This window comes from Dermochelys coriacea, chromosome 1 (assembly GCF_009764565.3).
Source record: "Dermochelys coriacea isolate rDerCor1 chromosome 1, rDerCor1.pri.v4, whole genome shotgun sequence".
NCBI classification, from domain to species: domain Eukaryota; kingdom Metazoa; phylum Chordata; order Testudines; family Dermochelyidae; genus Dermochelys; species Dermochelys coriacea.
The window spans coordinates 323,109,617-323,135,459 of NC_050068.2; the positions used below are offsets into that span (position 1 = coordinate 323,109,617).

Here is a 25,843-nt window from a genome sequence, read left to right on the forward strand (position 1 = left end):
TGTGATCGGATGTTAGATGGGGTGGGACCTAAGTTACTACAGAGAATTCTTTCCTGGGTGTCTGGCTGGTGAGTCTTGCCCACATGCTCAGGGCTTAGTTGATTGCCATATTTGGGATCGGGAAGGAATTTTTCTCCAGGGCAGATTGACAGAGGCCATGGGGGTTTTTCACCCTCCTCTGCAGCGTGGAGCACGGGTCACTTACTGGAGGATTCTCTGCACCTTGAAGTCTTTAAACCACAATTTGAGGACTTCAGTAGGTCAGACATAGGTCAGGGATTTGCTACAGGAGTGGGTGGGTGAGATTCTGTGGCCTGCGTTGTGCAGGAGGTCAGACTAGATGATCATAATGGTCCCTTCTGACCTTAAAATCTATTATTCTATGATCAGGTTTTTGGAGTAAAAAAAATTACCTGGCTATTTTACATAATTAAAAGGTACGTGTGACTGGGGTCCTAGTGGGGAGCCAGCTGTGGTCACTCAGTTAGGGCAAATAGCAAAGAATGGGGCAGACAATCCTCAAAAATCCGGTGGATATTCCAATACTTAGATTCACCAGACCAGCACCAACAAGTTCTTTATTACCTTACTGGTTACGCAGAAGTCCAAACAACATAGTTCCCTAAAAGTGATCCAGTCTCAAGCCTCCATCCAGGTACCCATGTCAAATATGATGAAAATTTCTGTAATCTTATTTCATCATATAAAAGAAAAGGTTCTACCAATCCCAAAGGATCAGACACATCACCTTCCAGGTTAATGAATGGTTCAGATCTTACCCAAATACACGCTACAGCCATTCTTATTAACTAAAATTTATTAAAAAACAAAAGAGAGAGAGTATGGTTAAAAGATCAAATATACATACAGACATGAGTTCAATTCATTGAGGTTCAGATTCACAGCAGAGATGGTGAGCTTTGTAGTTGCAAAGAGTTCCTTTAGAATTCAGTTAATAGGTCATATTCCAATGCCCAAATCTCATATTCAGGGCATACCAGCATAACTGAGACCTCAGTCTTGTGACTCAAACCTCCCCTGATGAAGTCTAAGCAGATCTGAGATGACAGAATCAGGGCCCAAGGATCTTTTATACATTCATGTCCTCTTTGACAAGTTGAGATTTTCTGGGGAACAAAGGTAATCCAGTATTTAGCTATACAGATTAACACAAGGTCATTTGCTTGTTCCTCCACCATTCACAGTACATCTCAAAGAGAGATGAATACCAAGATATCCCATGTTTACAATTTATTTAAATGATATCAGAATACAGCATAGACAGTGACTGTTGATTACATTGTCCACCCTACTCATACATATGTAAATACACAAAAACACAAACATTATCTCCCCACATGTCTTTTGAGGGTTATTTATTTTGCAGGATGTTTAACCCTTTTGAGCCATGCATCACAGTACGTTTTAATACCTAATCATGATGTGAATCATAACCAGTATGATTCATGGTAAATGCAACAGTATTATTCCCTATTGCAAAGGTTTCTTATGCATTAAATATAGTGCTGTATTGCTTATTCTTGCCAAAGCTTTAATTTCTTGAAGAATTTTCAGTCTGTAGGCAACAGGTCACAAATAACTTACTTATTTCTCATAATATAGCTGTGGGGCAAAATGTCTATAAAGACAATTCACACATGCAAAAAGAAGGGAACTGCTAGCAAATGTGGACAAGAATTTCAGGAGCCTAAAGTTGAAGTCAATGGGAGCTACTGATGCTCAGCACTTTTGAAATTCAGGCCACTTATTTAGGTGCCTAAATATAGACTTGGGAGACTTCTGGTTTTGAAAAGTTTAGACTAAATGTAAAATCCTTATTTGGGCTCAGTTGACTGATATATTCCGAACAGCTGTTTTAGCAATTTTGCATCTCTTTCAGCCTTACTGTGTATATATCAATGAACTTGGCTAGGCCAAGAATCTTATTTGAGTGTTAAGCTCTTCAGGACAGGGGCCATGTTGTTACCCGCACACAGTTCTCTGTTATACATACTCTAGGGCACTCACCTTTACCTTTCCAGGGCTCAAGGTGTAAATTAATTTAGGCATCTCTACCCTTTCCCAGTTTCTAGGGCTTTGGGTATAAGGCACCCAACTTTACCCTAAATTTGTTGCCCGCACACTCTAGGACATCCCATCTCTACCTAGTTCCTAGGCTCAAGGCATAACCTGGTTGATTTAGGCACCCCCACCCTTTCCCAGTTCCTAGAACTCCGGGGGAATGGCACCTAACTTTACCCCTCCTAGGGCTCCAGGCTCTACTCCTCCGTGGGCTCTGAGTAAACACTCATTGCCTGTGGGCTCAGAGCAACAGCCATTCCCTGTGGATTCAGGGCTTAATCTTTGTGGGTTTAGGGGGTCTTTTACCAGTGAAAGAACCTTACACGGTAATATCCTACTTAACCTCTATTTTATTAACATCACCAAAACAGAATGCATACGCAAAGCATACAGTGCTCACAATTCCCAATAAGGCAGACATCTGGGGGACAACAGCTTCTGCATGGTGTTGAGGTCTGGCAGTTCTGATCTTGGGGCTGTGTCCTGGAATTGGTTCCCAAGAACTTCCTTTGGACCCCAGTTTATATAGTGAAACCTTGAGTCCTGCTTAGCTATATCTTAACCCATCATTTAAGTAAAGTATTACTAAACAATTTTCTAACCAATCCTAACTTATGGTAAAACAATTCTTTAACCCAATCATACCCCATCACCTTAATTGATTTACACCTAGCAAGATTAGTTATGTAACAGACAGAAACAATCAGAGAACCAGACAGAGACCATGCAGATAAACAATAGAGAAATGGGGACCATAAAGATAAACAAAAAGAAGTAGGGATTTCACAACCATAACTTGTTGATAAGGTGATTTCTTGCTAGACAGAATGCCATCAAACAAAGTTTCTTTAACCATCTTAAGATCTATTTCTTTATCTGGTGATGATGGTACTATTAGGACAGGATTGACTTCTTAACAGGCCAATATTATGCAGTTTTAATGTAATTTAGATGGAATGTGACGATGTGACTTCCTGCTTCTTAGCTCATGGCTGCTGTTCTCCTAATATGGCTGTGAACAAAGGCCTCAGACTTTACAATATGGCTACAGGAAAAGGCCTTATCCTTACAATGTCATCCTGTGTATCTATCCAGTGTCTAGCACAATTGGACACTACCATAACACAAGTAATAATTCATTAGACCAATAGCTAGGAGTCCCCGTGGGGTTAGAGGAAGACAAAGCATAAATGGAAGAAGAAACGTACATCTAGCAGCTTGGGTGTGTGGAAATCTAAATGGAGCATTAGCAAACCCAACAACAAACCAGTATGTTTACATTTGTCATCTGTAGACAAGGCCCCATGTCCTTCACAGCAAGCTGCAATTAAGTTCTGTAGCAGGGTCCCTTGATCCTATAGCCTTCTGGTGAGGCAGACAGGACATTTGGTGATAGTTTCATTTAAATTAAAAAAACAGAGATATTTTAACAAGTTAATTATGAAAAAGAATAAAGGAAGCATAAAAGTAGCCCAAATGTTGTTTACATTTTGTTGTTTGTTGTTCCCTACATTTTCAGATTGCCAGAGATTATAGTATTGACCACACACAGCTGTGTTACAGAAGTCAGGGGGATGCTGGATAGGGGACATCGGAGCTTTTGGAACACAGGGTGGTGTGGGAAGCAGTTTGAGGTTGTTTGCTAAACGATATTTCTGGATGTTTCTGCAAAAATGATGAGCAGTGAAACCGTAAGCAATGTTGACATTTAAATAATCATGTTTAGGGTACAGTATTAGCTCCTCCATCAGATGAATGGATGAGCCCTCAGACCTATTGTTTCAGGCTGTCTGCAGGATTAGGTAGACATCTCTGCATCATTTACACTCAGTTCATATTGCCAAGATTATCTTGCAAACGAGAGCTAGAAACATAAAATGTATTTTAAAAATGAAAGTTTAGATTTTGGAGCACAGTTCTGCAACAAAGGATAGGCAAAGAGTGGATTCTGTGGCAAATGCCACAACTGTGGAATACATGAGGTTCTGATTGCAGACCTGTATTTCTCAGAAGTCAATTTTTCCTTCCACTGGCTGGGCTCCTGTGGAGTTCTAATTGCATTTTAAAGCTGCTCTCCGTTGGTGAGACCTTTAGGGAAGAGGAGCTGTGAGGGGGTGAAACTATATGTCAAGAGTGAATCAAGTCAAATGTATACAACAGTACTGAACTGTGGAGTACTGATTATTTAGAGAGGAGAATTCAAAATGGGAAGCTACACTATGAATTCTTTTCAGAGTAGCTACCGTGTTAGTCTGTATCCACAAAAATAAAAGGAGTACTTGTGGCACCTTAGAGACTAACAAATTTATTTGAGCATAAGCTTTTGTGAGCTACAGCTCACTTCAGCAGATGAATTCTGTTGTCCATTTCCTTCCCTGTCTGCTTGTGGTGAGCTGGCAACAACATCTTGCTGTAGAGCGTAGGAAAACTTGGGTGTTAGAAAAGAGGCACGACTAATTAGAGGACTGTGTTTCAATTGCAAGCAACAACTTAAGCCTTACGGTTCTAATATCCCTTGAGGTGAACATGTACGTCTGTCATCTACCGGTATGTACTGTAGAGCATCTGTTTTAAGGGCCTGATCCTGCAGTCTCTGCACACACAAAATTCCCATCTACTTCAGTGGGAGTTACATGTACTTGAGTGTTGCAGGATGGGGACCTAACTGCAGGACATAACTCTGACAATAAGGTGCTTTTCACTGAAGGCTGTGCCCAGTGGTTCACTGCGTAAAGTATATTCGCTCAAGATTAGAGATTGGGGCAATGCTATGAGCATTCACTTCTGTGTTGCTACGGCAGATATTTTATTAGTTGCACAAGAGCATACTCGCTGCCTAAAGGTTGGGTAATTCAGACAACTCGCCAACCTGGCTCTGGAAGATTTGAAATTCATTAAAAGTGTCCTGTTGCCTCAGAGCCATTTCCTTTGTGCTTAATCTATTCATTAGAATCAAGTAATCCGAGATACCTGGGGCAAATTAACACCCTTGTACTGCCTGCTTTGTTTACCACTTCAACACCAAAAGAGATACGTATATAGTTCTTCATGTATATGCAGCCACGTACTGTGCAAGCGCAGCTCACTGGAGCTGGAGAAATTTGCCTAGCCGTACCCGAAAGGGTGGCACTTGTGCCTTAGGGCTGTAGCCCCTCCCTTTGCTATATGAAGCAGCACTGCCCCAACCCTCCCCTCAGTTCCTTCTCACTGCCTGCTCTGACTGGAGTCAGAGCTGTGTGTGTTTTCACCTCACCTTCTCTATCTCAGTTTTTCTGAGAATTTCCCTTCGTGTATGTAGTTTTTAATATAGTTAGTAGTACAATAGAACATCAGAATTATGAACCCCTCGGGAATGGAGGTTGTTCGTAACTCTACAATGTCATAACTCTGAACAAAATATTATGTTCTTTCAAATGTTTACAACTGAATATTGACTTATACAAGGCTTTGAAACTTTACTGTGCAGAAGAAAACTGCTGCTTTCCTCTTTTTTAAAGTAGTTTACGTTTAACACAATACCGTACTGTACTTGCCTTCTTTTTTCCTTTTGGTTTCTGCTGCTGCCTGATTGTGTACTTCCAGTTCTAAATGAGGTGTGTGGTTGACCGCTCAGTTCATAACTCTGGTGTTCGTAACTCTGAGGTTCTACTGTACTGTGGATAGTGTTAGTAAAGGTTAAGTTAGATTTAGTTAGGATTTCCTGTGTGACACCCACTCCAAGGTTCAAGCACTGCCCATCATGGGGCGGGGAGAGCATCGATTCCTAATAGTGACCCCCCAAACAGCAGGTGCTTGCTGTGTTTAGGTGAGGGGCACACAAGGGAGCCATATTCTATCTGTAAGTTGTTCACCAAAAGCAACCAGATGGCCAGAGACTTTCACTTGAAGCAGCACCTCCAAGCAGGCCATGAGGGCTATTTTGGCACCAAGGCCCACATCTGGTCAGCAGTCACCTTTGGACTTGGTGAATGAGGCTACTCCACATTCCAGTGCTGCGATCTTCCCACCACTCACCCGCTTCAGGGATGCTGAGAGGAAGTCCCATAACTGACCAGAATTATCCCAGGGCTTGTCAAAGGCTTTCTGAAAGTCCAAGTACACGATATCTGCTGAATCACCCTTGTCCACTTGTTTGTTGACACCCTCACAGAATTCTAATAGATTGGTCAGGCAGGATTTCCCTTAGAAAAGCCATGTTAACTCTTCCCACCATATCAGGTTCAACTATCTGTCAGATAATTCTGTTCTTGGCTACAGTTTCAATCAGTTTTGCCCGATACTGAAGTTAGGCTTACCAGCCTGTAATTGCCACGATTGCCTCTGGAGCCTTTAAAAATATCAGCATCACATTAGGTGTCCATGATTCATCTTGTACAGAGGTTGGATTATGTACCACAGTTAGTAGTTCTGCAATTTCATATTGAATTCCTTCAGAATTCAGGTGAATAATATCCGGTCCTGGTGACTTACTACTGTTTAATTTATCAGTTGTTCCAAAACCCCTCAATCTGGGCAGTTACTCAGATTTGTCACCCAAAAAGAATAGCTCCGGTTTGGGACTCTCCCTCACATCCTCTGCAGTGTAGACTGATGCAAAGAATTCATTTAACTTCTCCGCAACAGCCTTGTCTTCCTTGAGTGCTTCGTTAGCACATCGATTGTCCAGTGGCCTCACTGATTGGCAGGTTTCCTGGTTCTGACGTACTTAAAAAAAAATTGCTGTTAATTTTTGTGTCTTTCACTAGTTGAGCTTCAAATGCTTTTTTGGTCTGCCTAATTATACTTTTACATTTGTTACAGTGTTAGTCATCGTGTCTTGCACATAGCTCACTGAGTGTGCACCTGGTGGTGACTCAGCATTTCACCCACCCATCCATGGGAGGTCAGTATTTTTGAATACCATGGTAGCAAGGTTCTTGAAAGGAGACCGTCGTCTCCACCTGCCGGTGAGAGAACTAGTTCCTTTGTGGGACCTTAATACGGTCCTAGCGACTCTGATAGGGCCTCCATTTGCGCTTTAGGCATTTTCTTCTTTTTCTCTTTTGTGTCAAAAAATTGCATTCATAGTGGCAATAACATCTGCAGAGAGAGTGTATGAGCTGCAGGCTTTGATTGCAGACGCTCCTTACACATAGTTCTCCAAAGACAAAGTGACCTTGTCGCCACACCCTAAGTTTTTATCTAAAGTGGCCTCCTAGTTTCATTTGAATCAGGTGATATATTTACCTGTGTTCTTTCCTAAGCCTCATTCAAGCCCGGAGGAGCAACATCTCCAAACGCTGGCTGTCAGGCAATGTCTAGCCTTTTACCTGGACAGGACTTAACCTTTTCCCACTTTGCCTCATCTGTTTTGTGTCATATGCAGACCAAATGAAGGGACAGACAGTCTCTTAGCAAAGGATCTCTAGGTGGATAACTTCCTGTATCAAGACAGCATACAAAGTAGTCTGACCATGGCCCCTCAAAGGGTGTGAGCTCATTCTACGAGAGTGCAAGCTACTTTGATGTGTTTTTAAGTGACGTTCCAGTATTGGACATTTTCAGGGCTGCCACTTGGTCATCTGTACATAGGTTACGAGCCATTATGCCATTACCCGCTGCATCCAGAGCAGATGCAAACTTTGGGAAGGCAGTCCTGCAATCCTTGTTTAAATAGACTTTGAGCCCCACCTGCAGTACTGCTTGTGAGTCACCTACATGGAATACACAGCTGCATCTACTCAAAGAAGAAAAAAATAGTTACTTACCTGTATTGTAACGATTGTTCTTTGAGATGTGATGCAGAAATGCATTCCACAACCACCATCCATCCCTCTACACTGGAGTCTATGTTCTTGAGGTTTGGTGCGAAGGAACGTAGGAGACAGGCAGTGCCACCTCATAATAGCCAGGGTAGGGTATATGGCCATGGGATACAAGTGCCACCACTACAGGTACTGTTAAGCAAAATTCTCTAGCTCCAGTGCACTGGCGCACGCACACCTATGTGGAATACACGTCTGCATTACATCTCCAACAACAACCATTACAATACAGATAATAGCTGGGTTTTTTATTTAATTTCTCTCTCCTGAAACATCTCTCTCTGTAACATAGTAGCACCCAGAGGTTTTATTTAGCTTTAGTAAAGATGTCTTCAGTTATTTTCTATATACCTGAGGCAACCGGCAAAAATATGGAGGTACTGGTGATTTCATAAGAAAACATACTGACTTAATAACAATAAAATGAAGCATAAACTGCTAATAAAGTCCGTAATACTATATTGTTTCTTGCCATTGTGGTATCCTACAAATTTTCCTGAGGTACTTTCATGTTATTAAGATATTTATACTAATAAAATCTTGTGCAGATATTATGACAATATTTTTATAGTTTTATAACACACTTCTTTTATAAAAGGAGTTTGTTAACACATCATAGAAAAGAAGAAAGACTGGTTTTAGTATAAGATGTTAATGAAGATCTGCTTTCAGTCTTGAGCTGAACCCTTCAATAAGACAAAAAAATGTTATTTAACAGACAACCATGATTCTGTATCTCCATCACTTTCTCTATTTTTATGGCCCAGTTCAAAAACAGCTGCACATTTTTAGCAGTTCTTGACTCTTGACTATGGGACAAAACACATTTACAGTATTTTAATTTGGTTTTGGATTCCATATCATTAGCAATGATATACATAAACACAGTAACAACATTAGACTAAATAAAACAAACAATAGAACTTAATTTTCATCAGATATAGAGAAATCATTATATATGGAGAAAATCAATAGCCCAAACCTATTTGTATTATGATTTAGGGCTTCATTTTTACTGTAGGCAAAATCAGGTGGTCACCATTATGAAGACAACAGTTACCAGATAATGTTTTCCGAGATACTACAGTCTCTTTTCTGGATTTAAAACAGGAAATAACTGTGATAGCCATGATATGTGGTAACTGTTGGCAAATGATATAATTATTATCAGGACAATTGTAGTATCTATGGTAATAGATCGGTTGCTTGCTATATAGAAGTATGGCCAAATTTAGCCCTGACATAAGCAGGAGCAACCCCTGTTGGCTTCAGTGTTCTATATCTCCTTCTTACATAAGTAATGAATAGGGACCATTTATGAAAGCAAATTTCAGATGAAAAACTCATGGCAAATCGTATTGTTTTTGCTCTAAGTCCTTGTGTTAAAAGATTGAAAATTTTGTTTTTAATCTCTTGTATCTTGATTTACAGTAATGCCTTCTCCCCAGCGTTTCAGTGGTGAGAGCATTATTGTCTGGAGTGACCTTGATATTACTATCTCTGTACCATGGTACATTGGACTCATGTTCAGGACCTGGAAAGTTAATGGAATGTTAATGCAAGCTAATGCAGGAACTTCATCCAAGATCAACATTCAGGTAAGTGTGTGGCATTCTTAATCTGGAACAGGATTCAGAAAATTTCCCCAAATATGAACTGACAGGGCTAAACTGAATATGTATCTTCATGCATGTAGCTAAAAGTAACATATGTAACATCAAATCCTGTAGATGTCATCACCCTTGTTCCCCTGGGTCACTTTACAGTTCAAAAGCTTTGTGTAACAAGATGTATTTCTATAAAATGCAAAAACTTGGGAAGTATAAGTATATGTTAATATAAACTGGAAGAACTCTGTTCTACTTATCATGAAATACATGTAGACAGAGGTAGTAGTCAACCAACGATGTCCGCTGTGTTCACCTGCCCATTGTATTTACTCTTTCCCTTAATAAACTGAAAGTATAGATTGAAATTGAATATAAGCACTTTTAGTGCTAATTCAGTTATTGAGAAAGTTAGCCTCACTATCCAAGATGTGCTGAATTCTGTCCTAACACAAAGATTTGACTTGTGTTTGTAATTCGACGCCATATCATTTTTTTTCTTCTTCTTCCTCATTTTGTCTTTGTCATTTTCTTCTTCTTCTCCTTCTCTTTCTGTGTGGGTTGAGAAGCAGAATTCCCTAAATGGTGTTGGGAGGTTTTGCAACTGTACCACTTACAAGTTTTCCCAGGTTGCAGCTCGTTACTCTAAGAAGCATTGTTTGCCTGCACTCATAGTGGTGGTCCATTGTGAGCTTCATCTAAGAATAATTCAGTATTTCAGCATGAATAGAGATGATATTTGTTTCCTGCAGATCTTGAACAACTATGTGCAATTTGAAGTTTACAACGGCCTGAACCAGGTTGCTAGTTTGAAGATGACCCAGTCACGAGTCAGTGATGGTGAATGGCATCATTTGTTAATAGAGTTAAAGAGTGCTAAAGATGGCAAAGACATCAAGTACCTGGCTGTTATGTCCTTGGATTATGGGATGTATCAGGTGAGATAGCATCAGAACTTGGCCTTTCTTTCATCATCCAGAGGGCCTTTAAACAGAAGGGAATGGGGAAGGGATGGTAAACAAATACCATATACTGCTCCTACTGCAAGCAGTGTATGGTTCAGATTCTTCAGTGACTTACACTTCGTGTAATCCCGTTGAAATCAGTGGAGTTTTAACTTTTGACCATGCCTGTGAAATTAAGATCAGATAAATAGCTCTTCATTTCGTTAGTAAATTTTTCTATTTTAGCCTACTGTCAATTGCTATCAGATTAGTGCATCTGTAAGGAAAGCCAGTCTCTGTCTTGGAAAGGATAATAGTGCAATAACCTCCTTATCCACTGTCCTTTTGTTTCTTTAACAGAGCACTGTGCAGATTGGAAATCAGCTTCCTGGACTCAAAATGAAAAGCATCATTGTGGGAGGTATCTCTGGAGATCAAGTCTCAGTGCAGCAGGGTTTTTATGGCTGTATGCAGGTAAGAATAACATATGTTGTAGCTTGCATTTATGAGAAGATACCTGAAAGAATAATTTATTATCCTTTTCCTCCTGAGTTTTGTTTTCTGGATAACTTTTAAATCCTTATAACATATGCAAGCACCAAAATATTAAATATTGCCCTTTTCTTCATGTAGGAATCTAGTCTCTTTTGACCTCAAGAAATTTCTTCTTTCCCTTCTTGGTTTAAATCAAAGTCCAACACTTTTAAAAAAAATATGGCACCTGACTAAGCAGATCACATGTATATAAAAAACTGGAAGATTAAAGAAGTTAGTGAGATGCATTGTTCGGTATATGTACCACTATATCCTAGGAAGAATCTCTTAGTTGAAGTTACTGTTTTTCTGTGTTCAGGGAGTAAGAATGGGGGAGACTTCTACGAATGTAGCTACGTGAGCATGAAACAGGCAATCAAGATCAATATAAAGGAAGGCTGCGAAGTAAACAACCCTTGTGATTCCAGTCCATGTCCCCAACACAGCTACTGCACTGATGACTGGGACAGCTACTCCTGTGTCTGTGACCCAGGTAAAGAAGTCTGCATGAAAATTGGGCATAAGAGTTAGAGCATTGGAATTGTGTTGGGTTTTAGTTATGTTGCAAAGGGCTTTGATATTATTTGGGATTTTTTTAAGTTCATCTTCCCTGTGATCTTGTATTTCTCACACAAACTTTTCAAGTGTTAGATTTATGTTTTACACCCAAAGGCTCCGAAGGGACATTTTGAAACTTTTCTCTTCAGTCTTCATTTTGAGGTGTGGGCCTGCGTAAGTTCAGTCACCTCCTGAACTTGCAGAAAGAGAATATAGAGCTATTTGTAACACATGACCTGAGCAAGCAATCAGAAGCTATTGATCCCAGGGCACCCAAAGTGTTTTTGCCAACTGTTGTAAAGTATAGCCTGTTACCCTTTTTTCCCCCTCGCAATAAAAAGTGATCTTTTTTGACAGTATCTCTGGGGAAATCTACTGATTATCCACGATGTGTTATTAGTGTATAAGCTTAAAATAGATGGTCTTTCTGAGACATGCAAATCATAAATTACATTGGGTGCTGTAATCTTATAACCTTGTCTCTCCAGGGTACTTTGGGAGAGACTGTGTTGATGTATGTAACCTGAACCCATGTGAGCATGTCTCCACCTGTGTCCGTAAACCTAGCTCATCCCATGGGTACACCTGTGAATGTGGACAAAGCTATTATGGGCAATACTGTGAGAGCAAGTAAGAGAATTATTTTTACTGTTCAATGTCTTGATCTTTCCCAGTTCCCCTATTCCTTCTGTGAGCATAAGGCAATGGCCCCCCTTTTTCGTTTCAACAAAAATTCCCCTTGTCATTTGAGAGCTGATAACAATAAAGGTTGGCAGATCCCTTGTCCTGCAGGGCTCCTAAGCACAGCAAGAGTTCAGCTCTGTTCCTGTAGAACTTAAGAGTTCTACAGAACAGGAGCTCCTTGGTATCCTACCCCTTCCCTCTGGTAAGGAGCAAGGTGGCCATGGAGAGGCAAACAGCAACCTAGCACTTTCTCATCTATTGTCCCATTTGAGTGCAATATGGATAATTCATGAAGTCCATGGAAAATGGAAAGTCTCATGTAATGTATTGTGTTTGTCCCCTTTTGTGTGTCGCTTGTATGTTTTCATCTGCCCTATCAGTCCTCTTGGAAACTGCAACCTGGACCCTCTCTGTTGTTGCATTGTACAGCTACACATATTGGTTGCGGGGTTTCCAAAACCAGTCGCATTGTCTAGACCAGAAAGGCAGATATTCCAATTGGCATCACTTACAAAAACTCCTGTTATAATCCTTTAGCACTCATCATTTACATTTTACTCATAAAAATACATAAGAATACTAGCCCTGCAATTGCAGGGAATAACAGAATTCAACCTGCTGTCTTAATGCACTGAAAGCAGCCTGTCTTGCCATAAATAAGCATCAGGGAGGAGGTTATTGGGATGCACAGAATCAGGAGTGTTGTCTAAGACTGAAGAGAGAGGAGCTGGACTCAATGCCAGTTTGAGAAATGATCTTGCAGAACAAAAGCTGTTTCTATTTTTTATTGTATGTGCTGAATTGTGGCAACAGCACTGGGGCAAATTATACTCTCAGTAATGTAAGTATGAGCAAATTTTAGCCCAGTGCCTTTTTTCCTCTCAGAAGTGAACTTAAAAGAGCCTCCTTTCTATTTTGTTTTATTTTTGTAGAATTGACTTGCTTGTCCCAGAGGCTGGTGGGGAAATCCCATTTGTGGTCCATGTAATTGCGAGATCAGTAAAGGATTTGATCCTGACTGTAATAAGACTAATGGAGAGTGTCAGTGTAAGGTAAGCAAAAGAATTTCTGTTTAGTGGAAATATTCTTCAAGTTAAAACATAATAAGTTGGATAACTGCAATATAAAATATACATTCCTGCACAATTGTGCTTTGTATCATATAGAACATAATTATTTTTCATAGGGAATCATATATTTTTCTGATATTAGTCCTTCATTTTAGCCATATAATGCAGCTTTTCTTTCCATTACTAACTATATTATTGCAATCAAAGGAGAGAGAATAAGGGGCCAGATTCTGATCCTCTGTTTTATAATGGTCTTGATAAGATCAGAATATGATGAGCCCACTCTCAAAGAGACAGGTTGGGTGAGGTAATATATTTTATTGGACCAACTTCTGTTGGTGATAGAGACAAGCTTTCAAGCTTACACAGTGCTCTTCTTCAGGTCTGGTCTGGTCTAGACCTGAAGAAGAGCTCTGTGTAAACTTAAAACTTTCTGTTTCGTTTTTCAACCAATTACACACCCATTTTATAGTAATTTCATCCAGATCATATTTCCCAAGTTTGCTTGTGAGAATGTCACATATGACTGCGTCAAAAGCCTTACTGAAATCATGTATATGTAAGAGCAAAGTTTGACTTTAAGATCAGGAGACAGAAAGGTGGCCCTCCACTCTACCCCTCAGTTCTGAACATAAACTCAGCAGAGCTGGGGATCAGGCCCTACATGATTACATTATAGAAAATTCAGTGTTAACAGTAATGGTGTCAATTGGCCAGGCTTTGGGTCACCAGTATGTGGGTGTAAAAGTAAAGCAGTGTATTCTGTGCTAGCTGGATATTCTGTGGGTATGCAAGTAAGAGTAATTTTCACACCATAAGGCATAAGGCATCTGCATAAGTCAGAAGGAGGGTGGCAGAAGGAGGGTGGAGCTGAAGAAACAACTAACAGACTTGTGTAAGATGAAGCAAGCTCATCTTTTGGCATGTAAGTTACACTCATTTTTGCAAACCGTGGTCAGATGCTGCAAGTACTCTGCATGCAGACCTCCCATTGACTTCTCTGGGAGTTCTCTCCACATAGAGCTTTCATGTTCAGGATCCTGTGGCTTTTTGCCATGCAGTGACCTACTGTTTACACAGTTCATTGTACCTTATAAATTGTCAGTATAAATTGTACCTTCTTTAAGAGGTTGATGGCCAATATCATTTTTTTCAATTAGGCTTAAATGAAGAGAAAAGTATAATAGAATGAAGGCAAAGGCACTCCTGGATATTAGAAGGAACTAATGATGATGATAAGCAATATCATCAGCTGTATCAGTTACAGTAGAGACAAAAGTTAACAGAAACTATTTTCCATACTTGTTATGAGCAGTGATAATAATAGGATAATTCTTCTTCACGTACATGCCGGTATGGTTGCTCCACCACAGGATATGTGAGCACCTGTGCACTCTCGACCAGAGACTGTAAAGCAGCATCTCTGGGCCTGCACCTGTGCAGAGCACCTCTTTATGCTCTCATACGAAGGCCATATAGGAAGGGACAGACCCGCCACCATTCGGTTCCTTTTCACCCGCCTGTCGCTCAAGAGGGAGCACTTGGTGCCTACAGCTTCCCACCTTTTCTCACTATGATTTTTTCGTTCTCACTTTATTTATTTATTTACTTATTTTTATTTAATTTAGGTCAAGTTGTGCATTCAAAAGGAGGTCCTCCCCCTCCAGGACTTTAGGTTTAGTGCTTTGTCACATCGGGTTATACTGAAAACCCTGGGGTTTAAGCCCTGACAGACCTGCCACAGATGTTTTCCTTGTAGTAATGGGCACTTCTGGAGACACCCATATCCCATCAAATTACAAGGTCTGCTCAAGGTTTAAAGGCAGGTCTCGAGAAGACAGAGAGGCTGCTCCCTGTCCCCTGACTGCCCCGACCCTTATCCACACCTCCACCCCCTGACAGGCCCCCCAGGACTCCCATACCTATCTAATCCCTCCCTGTTCCCGTCCCCTGACCCCCCCCGAACCTCCACCCCATCCAACCGCTCCCTGTCCCCTGCCCCTTATCCAACCCCCCCATTCCCCACCCCCTTACCATGCCACTCAGAGCAGCAGAACTAGCAGCCGTGCCACCTGGCCAGAGCCAGCCATGCCACCCGCACTTCCCGGCAGGAGCTCACAGCCCCGCCGCCCAGAGTGCTGGTGTCGCGGCGAGCTGAGGCTGCGGAGGAAGGGGGACAGCAGGGGCAGGGCCGGCGGCTGGCTAGCCTCCCCGGCCAGGAGCTCAAGGGCCAGGCAGGACGGTTCCGTGGGCTGGATGTGGCCCACGGGCTGTAGTTTGCCCACCTCTGATGTAAGAAGTCATGTGCAGAGAAGTCTTCCATGTACAGAGGGCTCCTCCCTCGGCACCATCTGACACTTCTTGGCACATGATATACACAGAGTTTCTCCCCACGCTCTGGTACCATCATCTTCCTACCGCTCCAAGGTCAGAGAAGCTGCCCCGTTGTCCTCTCCAGTACCACATGCACCAACTCCTCCTAGGCACCGACCCATGTTCCTGACTCCAGTACGAACTCAGACACTGACCATAAGCTATCACAGCCCCCCACCACCTTCCAGATCCTTTTCCCTGGACAACCTTCTGGTTTCAGACAAACCAGTCTTCCCTATTAAGGAGCTCTACTATAGCCCCCTTCCCAGTACCGCTCCATCAGCTGCAATGTGTATTTTGGTCAGACTTCCAACCCTGGGTACTGACACTAATGCCTGAGCCCCCCTCCTTAGCCGAAGGTAGGAGACTTCAGTCTCTGAGATCTTGGTAAAGACCCTATCTCAGTACAGTACTATCACATTCCCCTGAGTTCCTTCACTGAAAAGACCTTCTGGAGCATGCCAGGTGCCCTGGACCTCGGGGATATGAATACCCTTGGGGGCATTTCTTCTATCTCCTTCCTCCTCAGTCGCCTTACTGGACCCCCTGGAGACACTTGGGTGAACAGTTTTACAAGATACCAGTTAGAAAGAAACCCCAAGATCTACCTGAACTGCATCACTCACAGGCACCAACTGACTATCTTCTCGTCCCGTATGCCCCTAAGGTACTGGGAGAGGCACAAGAGGAGCAAGAACTACAGATTGAGAGAAGCTCACCCCCATCTGCCAATTCGTCCTCCTCCCTGGATGAAGTGGTAATGCCACCACTACCCTCGTATGCTGATGACTTTACGACCTTCCAGGGTCTAGTGAAATGTGCGGTGGAATCCCTCCAGATCCCACTAGAAGAGGCCTACACATTCTTTATGGCAAACACCTGACACTTTTCCTCTCATGTGTAGGTGGGCGGATAATAAATATATTCCAGTCCATAGAATGGAATACTTCTCCCATCCTGACCCTAATTTTCTGGTGGTAAACGTTTTTCCTACATTTCATAATAGGTTCAGATAATTGCCAGTGCCAAGTTCTCCCTTTCAGATTCTCCACAGCCCCAAGGGTCTTTACCAAGGTCCTCTCAGCAGTAGCGGATTCCTTACGTCAGTGGGGCATCGCAGTATTCCCATATGTGGACGATTGGCTTCTCAAGGTTCAGTCAGCTCTAGAGATTCAGCCAGCAACCCTGAAGGCACTAGCCCTATGCCAGTTCCTGGGTCTCTGTATCAATTGGAAGAGGTCTACACTGACTCCAATCCAGAGGAAAGATTTCATTGCACCCTCTCTCGGCTCCCTAAGTGTCAAAGCCTAACTGTCCAAGGAGAGGCTAGATTATGTCCGATCTAATCACAACAATACAATACAACCCACAAACAACTGCAAGGACCTGCTTTAAACTCTTGGGCCACATGACTCCTGCGTTGTCATACCTCAGGTGCTTTCAGACGTGGATGAGGACTGTGTACACCCCAAACAGGCATAGTTTCTCCAAACACCTGATAGCACCTCTGAAGGTTCTGGACTCTCTGCCATGGCAGAAGGACCCACTGAAAGTCTGCAGGGGAATCCCATTTTCACACCCTCCATCCTCAAAAACCCTCACGATGGACAGCTGGAGGGCCAACTTCCAAGAGGTCACAGCTCAGGGCAAGTGATCCACGCAAGAGATAACATTTTACATCAACTTTCTAGAACTGAGAGCAGTCCGCTGGGTGTATCAGCCCTTCCTTCACAACATACAGAGTCACTCCATCAAGATAACACTGGATAACAGGGCAGCAACATATTATGTAAGCCAACAAGGTGGAGCAAGATCCTAGTCCTTATGCGTAGAATCGCTAAAACTGAGGAACTGGTACATTTCACATCAGATAGAAATCTTGGCAATTTATCTACCAGGTCTCCAGAACACAACTTCAGAATCCCTAAGCAAGAACTTCCGTCAGGACCATGAATGGGAGCTCAGTGGTTATGTTTTCCACAGCATCTGCCAAACCAGTACGAAATGTTGCCTTTTTTGCACCAAGCAAGGATGCAGCCACAATTCATTGGGAGATGTTCTGATAACACTGTGGCCCTGCATCCTGCAATATGCTTTCCCCCGCTCTACCTCTAATTCTCAAGACCTTGCTCAAACGGAGACAGGGAAAAAGCCAGAGTTACCCCCATAGCGCTGTCATGGCCAAGATGGGTGCAGTTCTCGAATCTCCACCACCACACAGTGGCAATGCCTCTCTGCCTTCCTCTCCAGCAGGATCTCTTGTCACAGAAGTTGGGCACCATGAACCATCCCAACATCTCATCTTCAAATCTGAAGGCATTGCTCCTAGATTGTTCTCTAGCATGGAGCTTGCCTGTTCAGATAATGTCCAGTCAGTACGCCTATCTAGCAGGAAACCTACTACTCACAAAACTTACCTTCAGAAGTGGAAACGTTTCCATTTCAGGTGTTCTCTTCATTCGTCTCAAGATTAGAAATTCCATTCTCCAAGATCCTAGCCTGCCTATTGGACTTAGAGACTCAGGGTCTGTCAGTGAGCTCAGTCAGAATATACCTGGCAGCTATCCCAGCCTTCCAGTCACCCACTGGGGGCTTCTCAGTTTTTGCTCATTCTATCACAACCAGATTCTTTAAGGGCTGACATACAACTTGTTTCCCCTTTTACGAAACCCTGCTCCTCCATGGGACCTTAATTTTGGTCTCTGTGCCTTAAGGAATGCCCCCTCTCCCTTTGAACCAATGGCTACCTGTTCTCTCCTCCACCTCTCCCTCAAGCTCTCAGTCCTTATAGCCATCACTTCAGCTAGATGAATGGGAGAACTTGGTGTGCCCATGGCAGACCCACCATTCACTACCTCCTACAGAGACATGGTCACACTAATTCCTCATCCCCGCTTCCTCCCTAAGGTCTCTTCGGAATACCTTGTTAATCAGGAATTCCATCTACCAGTGTTCTATCCAGAGCCTCCTGCTCCAGAAAGGAATCTAGCCAACACACTATAGATATTAGAAGGGCTCTCGCCTTCTACTTGGACAGGACCAAAACCTTTAGGATCTCTCCCAGACTCTTTGTGTCCTTTGCTGAAAGAGTGATGGGACAGCCATTTCCCCACAAAGACTGTTAAAGTGGTTCTCAATTTAATCTTAACGTGCTAGGAGACTGCTGGAATACAGCCCCCATACAGAGTGACAGCACATTCCACTAGGGCTCAGTCTTACCTATAGCCCTCTTGAAAGATGTTGCATAGCAGAAATCTGCAGATCTGCTCTCACATTCGCGAAGCAGTATGCCATTTTACCTGCTTCCAGGGCTATTGCTACCTTTGATGATGCAGTGTTTCAACTGTCTCAGATTTGCCTCATCAGCACCCACCTGCATGTTGATTTACTGGTTGGGAGCCTCCTATGGTGGGGCACTCACAGGGACATATACATGAAGAAGAAGGAGAGGATACTTACTTGTACAGTAACTTGAGTTCTTTGAGATGTTTTGTCCCTATTAGGTGCTACACCTCCTGCCCTCCTTCCCCTCTGCTTCAGAGTCTCTGGCTACACAATTGAGAAGGAACTGAGTGGTGACAGGTCCGCGCCTCTCTCCTATGCCCTCCTATGGGAGCATGAGGAGCTGCTCTATATAGGTGCATGCCCACAGATGTTGCTTCACAGTCTCTGGCTGAGCGTGCACAGATACATGAACATCCTATAGTGGAGTACCCATAGGGGAAAAACATCTCAAAAAACTCAAGTTACTGTGTAAATAAATAACCTCTTCATCTGTGCACTTTTAAAGCCCCCAACATTATAGGGTCTGGGTGCTCATTAATTCTTCTTTTCAGACTCACAAGCCATCCAGGAAAAACTTAAGAAATATAATTAATAAGGGGTTATAAGAAATATGGCAGAATTAAAATACTGATGTCTATCTCTTTATTTTCCAGACAACTACTACAGGCCACAAAGCAGTGACACCTGTTATCCATGTGACTGCTTCCCTTCTGGTTCTCATACTCGATCCTGTGACAGGGAGACAGGACAGTGTCCTTGTAAACCTGGGGTGATTGGGCGACAGTGTAACCGTTGCGACAATCCTTTTGCTGAGGTTACCATTCAGGGCTGCGAAGGTACCATACGTTTCAGCCATCAACTGTTTCCAGCATTTTTAAAACATGTTATTACTTTCAATGTTATTAAGTGTTATTACTAAAGAAATAGAAGAGTATTAATTAAGGCTAATATTTTATCTAATTTATGCCAAATGAGGAAAGTGCTAGTTAAGAAAAAAGCAAAACATTCCTTGTCCTGTTATTTCTGAGACATAGATACATGAATCCGTCTGCTAGCATCATAGTAACCTTAAATTGTGATGCTGTGCACCAAGTCGCTAACACCTCCTGCTCCCTATGCCTGTTAAGATCAGTTATGTAAAGGAGTCTGTGCAGGAGGAGATGATTGCACCACTCTTAGGTTGCCCTCTGCTGGCCTAGCCATGAAGCCACATTGATAATGTTTCAGATTATTTGTATATTTTATCTTCCCACACAGACAGTTGGTTCTTGGTCTCAGGGTAAAGTGAAGTGGAAATTCACGCCCAGAAAGGTGGCTAAAGTTATACAGTGTGTATGGTGTGACATCCAGAGTCCCAAATTAATAATGACCCTTCCTTGGCATGTAGTCTTTGCTTGCACAATTGAATAGCGCTCAGGTTAAAGGTTGGGGAACCCTGGTTTTGAAAGAGAACAAATATAAATGGCTCCCTATGGAAGCTATTGAAGATTTCAGTAAGGTTCTAAGTGAAGGGAAAGCCTTTCTGCAGCTGTAAATGTATTCTTACTATTATTTCCCTAACTTTACATTGCTAGAAAAATTGGATTATTTCTTTTTTCCTGTCACAGTGATTTACAATGGGTGTCCCAAAGCATTTGAAGCTGGCATTTGGTGGCCACAGACCAAGTTTGGACAGCCAGCTGCTGTGCCATGTCCCAAGGGATCAGTGGGTAAGTTGACTGGGTAGAACATTAACATTTTTATCTGAAGCTCTGGTATGGCAAAAAATGAGAGTGAAAAAACTTGTATACATAGAGAAGAATTTATTTTAAAAGTCTAGAGATTACAGTGTAGCTTGTGGTTGTCACAAGCTGAAGGATTTATCTAGGTATAACTTCCATATCAAGAATTAATTAAAGCACATTCTGGTTAACAAATGAAAGGCAGAACATTAAAAATGCAGTAGATAAACAAACAAGTGAATATAATATGGAAAAGAGAGTCTAAAACAATATCTGTAAATGAGCACAGTCAAATGTTTCAGTTTCCATTCACTGTATAAAGTAATTATTATGTTTTGTTTTCAGCGTATAATGGATTACACATGACCTTTAGCAATATAACTCATGTAGACAGGGATAAAATGTGGAGTACTTATATGGTATTTGCTTTACTAAATTTCTGCTAATTTAACTTCAGAGGTAAAATGTAGCTAAAATTTTCCATCAAGCACTTTACCTTTCTGCATCATTTTAGATTCCTGATGATTGCATTTTATCAAGAATGTAAACATGACTTCTCTTTCTGTATGAGGAGTAGCAGCTGCAGGTTTGGGCTGCATTAATGTTTCTAAATAAAACATTGATTGTAATGGACACATCCGTGCTTCCACATTTTGTTATGACTATTATCCTTTATATCTAATGGATGGATCACATGAGATAAAAGTGTATCTGTGTGGGATGAAGGAGACAAGTGAATGACAATCTAATAGAAAATTATACAATATTCTAATGCACCTTTCTGAGCAAGTTTCTGTTATTGAAATTCATTGTATATTTGGAGAATATGAGCTTTTTTCTTAAATAAGTATTATTAATGAAGAGAAAAGGGAAAAGAAAGGCTCTTGGACAGCAAATACTAGCTTCTGTGAGTGTTTCACTGAATATGTTTGTCTGCTAGACTACAACAATGGACTAAAATAAGATTATTCTCACATAGCTTGTGGAGAATTTTTTGTGGGAAATGAAATCTCTGTAACTACTTATCTCATTTCTACACTTGCCAACTCTTATCTGTTGTTATCATTGTCCAAGTGGAATGAACTGTAAATGATTATATAACTTTTAAAAGTAGCACCATGAAGTATCAGCATTGACTCCATATGTTTGAGGAAAATTGGTAGCCCTTGAGTCTCCAGTTCTGAGAACTTCCCGAGGGTGGGGGTAGGGTAAATTTAATTTTTTAACTAACTTTATTTAAATTTTCAACTAATATAAATTTTTGCACAAAATAAATTTTCATCAATGATATTTGCATTCCTATTGAGATTGTTTGTGTATATTCTAGCAAATGAGAGAACAGGCAGAGATGTCTGTGGAAACAGAAAATTTTAAGTGAACATTCCAGAACATCGGCAGAAAGCAAATTTTTTATTTGCAAATGTGGATATTTGAACTGGAAACCTGAGCCTGGGTCACACACACAGCCAGTCAGGAAACAGAAACAATATCATGAGATTTTGTTTCCAATCAGAGATAATGAACATAGCTAAAATTTTGAAAAGCAAATACCCACAATCAGCTGTTCACAAGGAATCTACAAACCAAGAAACCGCTGCAGAAATTAGTTGGCAAATAATTTCAAATAATGAATAAATTAAATTAAATAGAAAGCTGCTTCCAAACAAGTCCAAATGAAAAAAGGAATTTACATTTGTCACTTAAAGTGTTCACTATGAACAATGTGCTTACCTGTAATATTTACAGTGCTCACATGTTGTCGGGGGGAGGGATAGCTCAGTGGTTTGAGCATTGGCCTGCTAAACCCAGGGTTGTGAGTTCAATCCTTGAGGGGGCCATTTAGGGATCTGGGGCAAAAATTGGGGATTGGTCCTGCTTTGAGCAGGGGGTTGGACTAGATGACCTCCTGAGGTCCCTTCCAACCCTGATATTCTATGATTCTATGAAGCGCAGCTAGCATTTATCCAGGATACCCACCTGAATGAACAAATGAATTCTCACCTGTAATGGATAGATGTTTCTCTCATCTTTGGTGTTTAGGAATTGCACAATCTTTCTTAGATTCACAATTGCTTAATTCTTCAAAAGATGCTTTGGCAACTAGCATGAGACATGTTTAGACAGATACCTGGAGGCTAACGTAGACCATTGTTGGAGAAATCTATTTATGAACAACAATAAACTGTGTAACTTTCCTGAGGCTGAGGAATGCTAGTTTGCAAGGTGAAATGTGTGTTTTTCTTTAAGAGATTTGAAAGTAAAAAGCTAATTTTCTAACAAATTCTATATTGATTTGTGCAGAACTATTGTAGGTCTTGTTAATCCTTTGTTTTGTTTTCTTCAGGGAATGCTGTTCGGCACTGTAATAGTGAGAAAGGCTGGCTCCCTCCTGAGCTTTTTAACTGTACCACCGTTAGCTTTGTGGATCTTAAAATCATGGTAGGAAATGTTTCCTTATTCTTAGCAGGCCAGAGTCTTATCAACCTGTCCAATACACAGTAGCATCTACACATAATAGACATACTTTGAACACGAAGAAATGAATAGGCATATAGCTTTCCAAATGTGGGGACGGCTACAGGACTGTATTCGTATTTGCTTACATCAGTGTCCAAATACTGAGACATTTGTTGTGGCCCCCAATCACACTTCATTAATACATTGACTTCAGTGGAATAACACTGATTTACAAGTGAATATCTGACCCAACATTTTCCTGGGGATTTATTAGAATTTCCTATGAGTTTTAGTAATTGTTTGTTGGTAAAGGCCCTTGGAGATGCATCATCCTGTTTCTAAATGCTCATCTTTGGCAGATTTTGTCTTGCATGCTGGGAAACCCACATGATGTTAATGTACATACTAAATAAAATCCCCAACCCCTGTTATCTTCTCTAGTTCCTGCTTCTAATGCTCATCATCTCAGATAATCCCAGTCTCCAGCCTGACACCACTAGGCTCCTTCTGCCAGCTGTGTGAACGTTCAGATCCTGCATTTCCCTTTAGAACCTTTATCCTTCTCTGACAGTCATGCACATTCCATTGAATGTCCTCTCCCCTCCTTTCCCAGTAGTATTTCTGTTTGGATCAGATGATTCCTCTGTCCCATAATAGATTCATAGATACTAAGGTCAGAAGGGACCATTCTGATCATCTAGTCCAACCTCCTGCACAGCGCAGGCCACAGAATCTCACCCACCCACTCCTATGAAAAACCTCACCTATGTCTGAGCTATTGAAGTCCTTAAATCATGGTTTAAAGACTTCAAGGAGCAGAGAAGCCTCCCTCAAGTCAACCATGCCCCATGCTACAGAGGAAGGCGAAAAACCTCCAGGGCCTCTCCAATCTGCCCTGGAGGAAAATTCCTTCCCGACCCCAAATATGGCAATCAGCTAAACCCTGAGCATATGGGCAAGATTCACCAGCCAGATACTACAGAAAATTCTTTCCTGGGTAACTCAGATCCCATCCATCTAATATCCTATCTCAGGGGATTAGGCCTATTTACCGTGAATATTAAAGATCAATTAATTACCAAAATCCCATTATCCCATCATACCATCTCCTCCATAAACTTATCAAGTAGAATCTTAAAACCAGATAGATCTTTTGCCCCCACTGCCCCATAAATCTCTAGATGATGGAAAGCAACAGTGTCTTTGTACCTGGTATGACTGAACTAAGACTGTTGCTAAATTGTTTTCCCTTATTTTTTCTCCTTTCCACTTCAGAATGAAAAACTACATCTCAACGAGACCAAACTGGATGGAGATAAGTCCATACAGATTGCTAAAGTGCTGCAAAATGCCACCAAGTACACCAACTCCTTGTATGGCAATGATGTGAGGACAGCATACCTGCTGATGATCAGGGTCCTGCAGTATGAGAGCCAGCAGCAAGGGTTTGACCTAGCTGCGACAAGAGATGCGGAATTCAATGAAGTAAGAGAGATACTATGTGCTCATAGGTTCTCACTGATATGTTCATTTAGAAATTCATAAATGAGTTCACCTCAAACCCATGTGGAGTGAATGTGACAATGAGTTGTTTAATCTGTTTTACAAATTATTCCTTCTTCGGAATAGTTTGAAATGAAATTTGACCAAGTAGGGAGTTAGACGATAGATAAAGTTCATCATAGTACCATCCAAAAACCAGAATTCTCAGAACTAGAAAGTAATTGAGGGAAAGTGCTAATATTGAGTAAAATAGCTTTGTTTGTCACATTCTCCTGTTCAATGGAAAACCAGCCAGATATTACTAAACTTTCATTTCAATATAATACATAAAATGTTCAAAGGTGAATTAACTCTGAAGGTGGGTTATCCTGTTGTCCTCACATTGGAATTAAAAATCTTTTTAGAGGATTATGAAAAATTTAATAAATGTACATCTGTATCATACCTTGCCTATAATTTCCAGTGTAGCTATTCCCTTACAGAAAATGAATACACAATCAGAATCCTTTATTTATGCATTTCTAATACAAACACAATTATAATTGGCCTGTTATGGGCTCTGGAGTTTTATATGTTGTTTTCATTAGAACTGAAGTAGTATTTTGACCAAAACTCCCCTGCAGAATTCTTTAAAAACTTTTCTGACAATTTTGTATTCTGTAATAATACTCCTTTTCCTGGTTTTCTGTCCACAGAAGAGCACTAATACGCTGTTTCTGCTAGTGTTAATTTGCCGACAAATATCTGTTGTTGATGGTGTATCAAGGTCTAAAAAAATTCTATAAAAAAATAGAATTGCAACTTACGAACAAAGTGTTTCCTCGCTGATGTAGAAAATTTCTCAGTATCTTAGGTTATTCAGTTTACAAATAATGAAAGACTTTTGAAAGAGTTGTCTTTTTAGATTCCCCAGGTTTTAAGAGATTATTTTTTTCTTACTTAAAGCAAACACTGTGCCAACAAATTTGTAGCTGCAGGCACTGGATTTGGATGAATTTACACACCCAAGCCTTGAGATGGATTGCGTAAGAACTTAGTTGGTTTTGTTAAATAAAGTGTGAACAAAAGGAAGAGAAATAATCTACTTTTGAAATTTTGGCTTCCATTTATTTTAAATATTTTAATGTACATAGCACTAAAATACCCACCATAATATTCAGTAGCTGCCTAAGTAGTTTTAGGGGAGAGCAAGAATTAAAATAAATATGTTTTGGACATCTA

At 41.1% G+C, this 25,843-nt stretch overlaps 1 protein-coding gene across 1 annotated transcript in view; it reads left to right on the top strand.

Annotated features, from left to right (window-relative positions):
- CELSR1 (cadherin EGF LAG seven-pass G-type receptor 1) overlaps positions 1 to 25,843 on the top strand; it is a 292,313-nt gene that overhangs the window by 221,884 nt on the left and 44,586 nt on the right. The window contains 12 exon segments of the mRNA XM_043507789.1: positions 9,318 to 9,484; positions 10,246 to 10,431; positions 10,798 to 10,911; positions 11,291 to 11,327; positions 11,330 to 11,464; positions 12,018 to 12,167; positions 13,153 to 13,265; positions 16,186 to 16,474; positions 19,595 to 19,777; positions 20,549 to 20,650; positions 23,007 to 23,101; positions 24,395 to 24,604. Of these exon segments, the coding sequence (XP_043363724.1) occupies positions 9,318 to 9,484; positions 10,246 to 10,431; positions 10,798 to 10,911; positions 11,291 to 11,327; positions 11,330 to 11,464; positions 12,018 to 12,167; positions 13,153 to 13,265; positions 16,186 to 16,474; positions 19,595 to 19,777; positions 20,549 to 20,650; positions 23,007 to 23,101; positions 24,395 to 24,604 (1,781 nt within the window).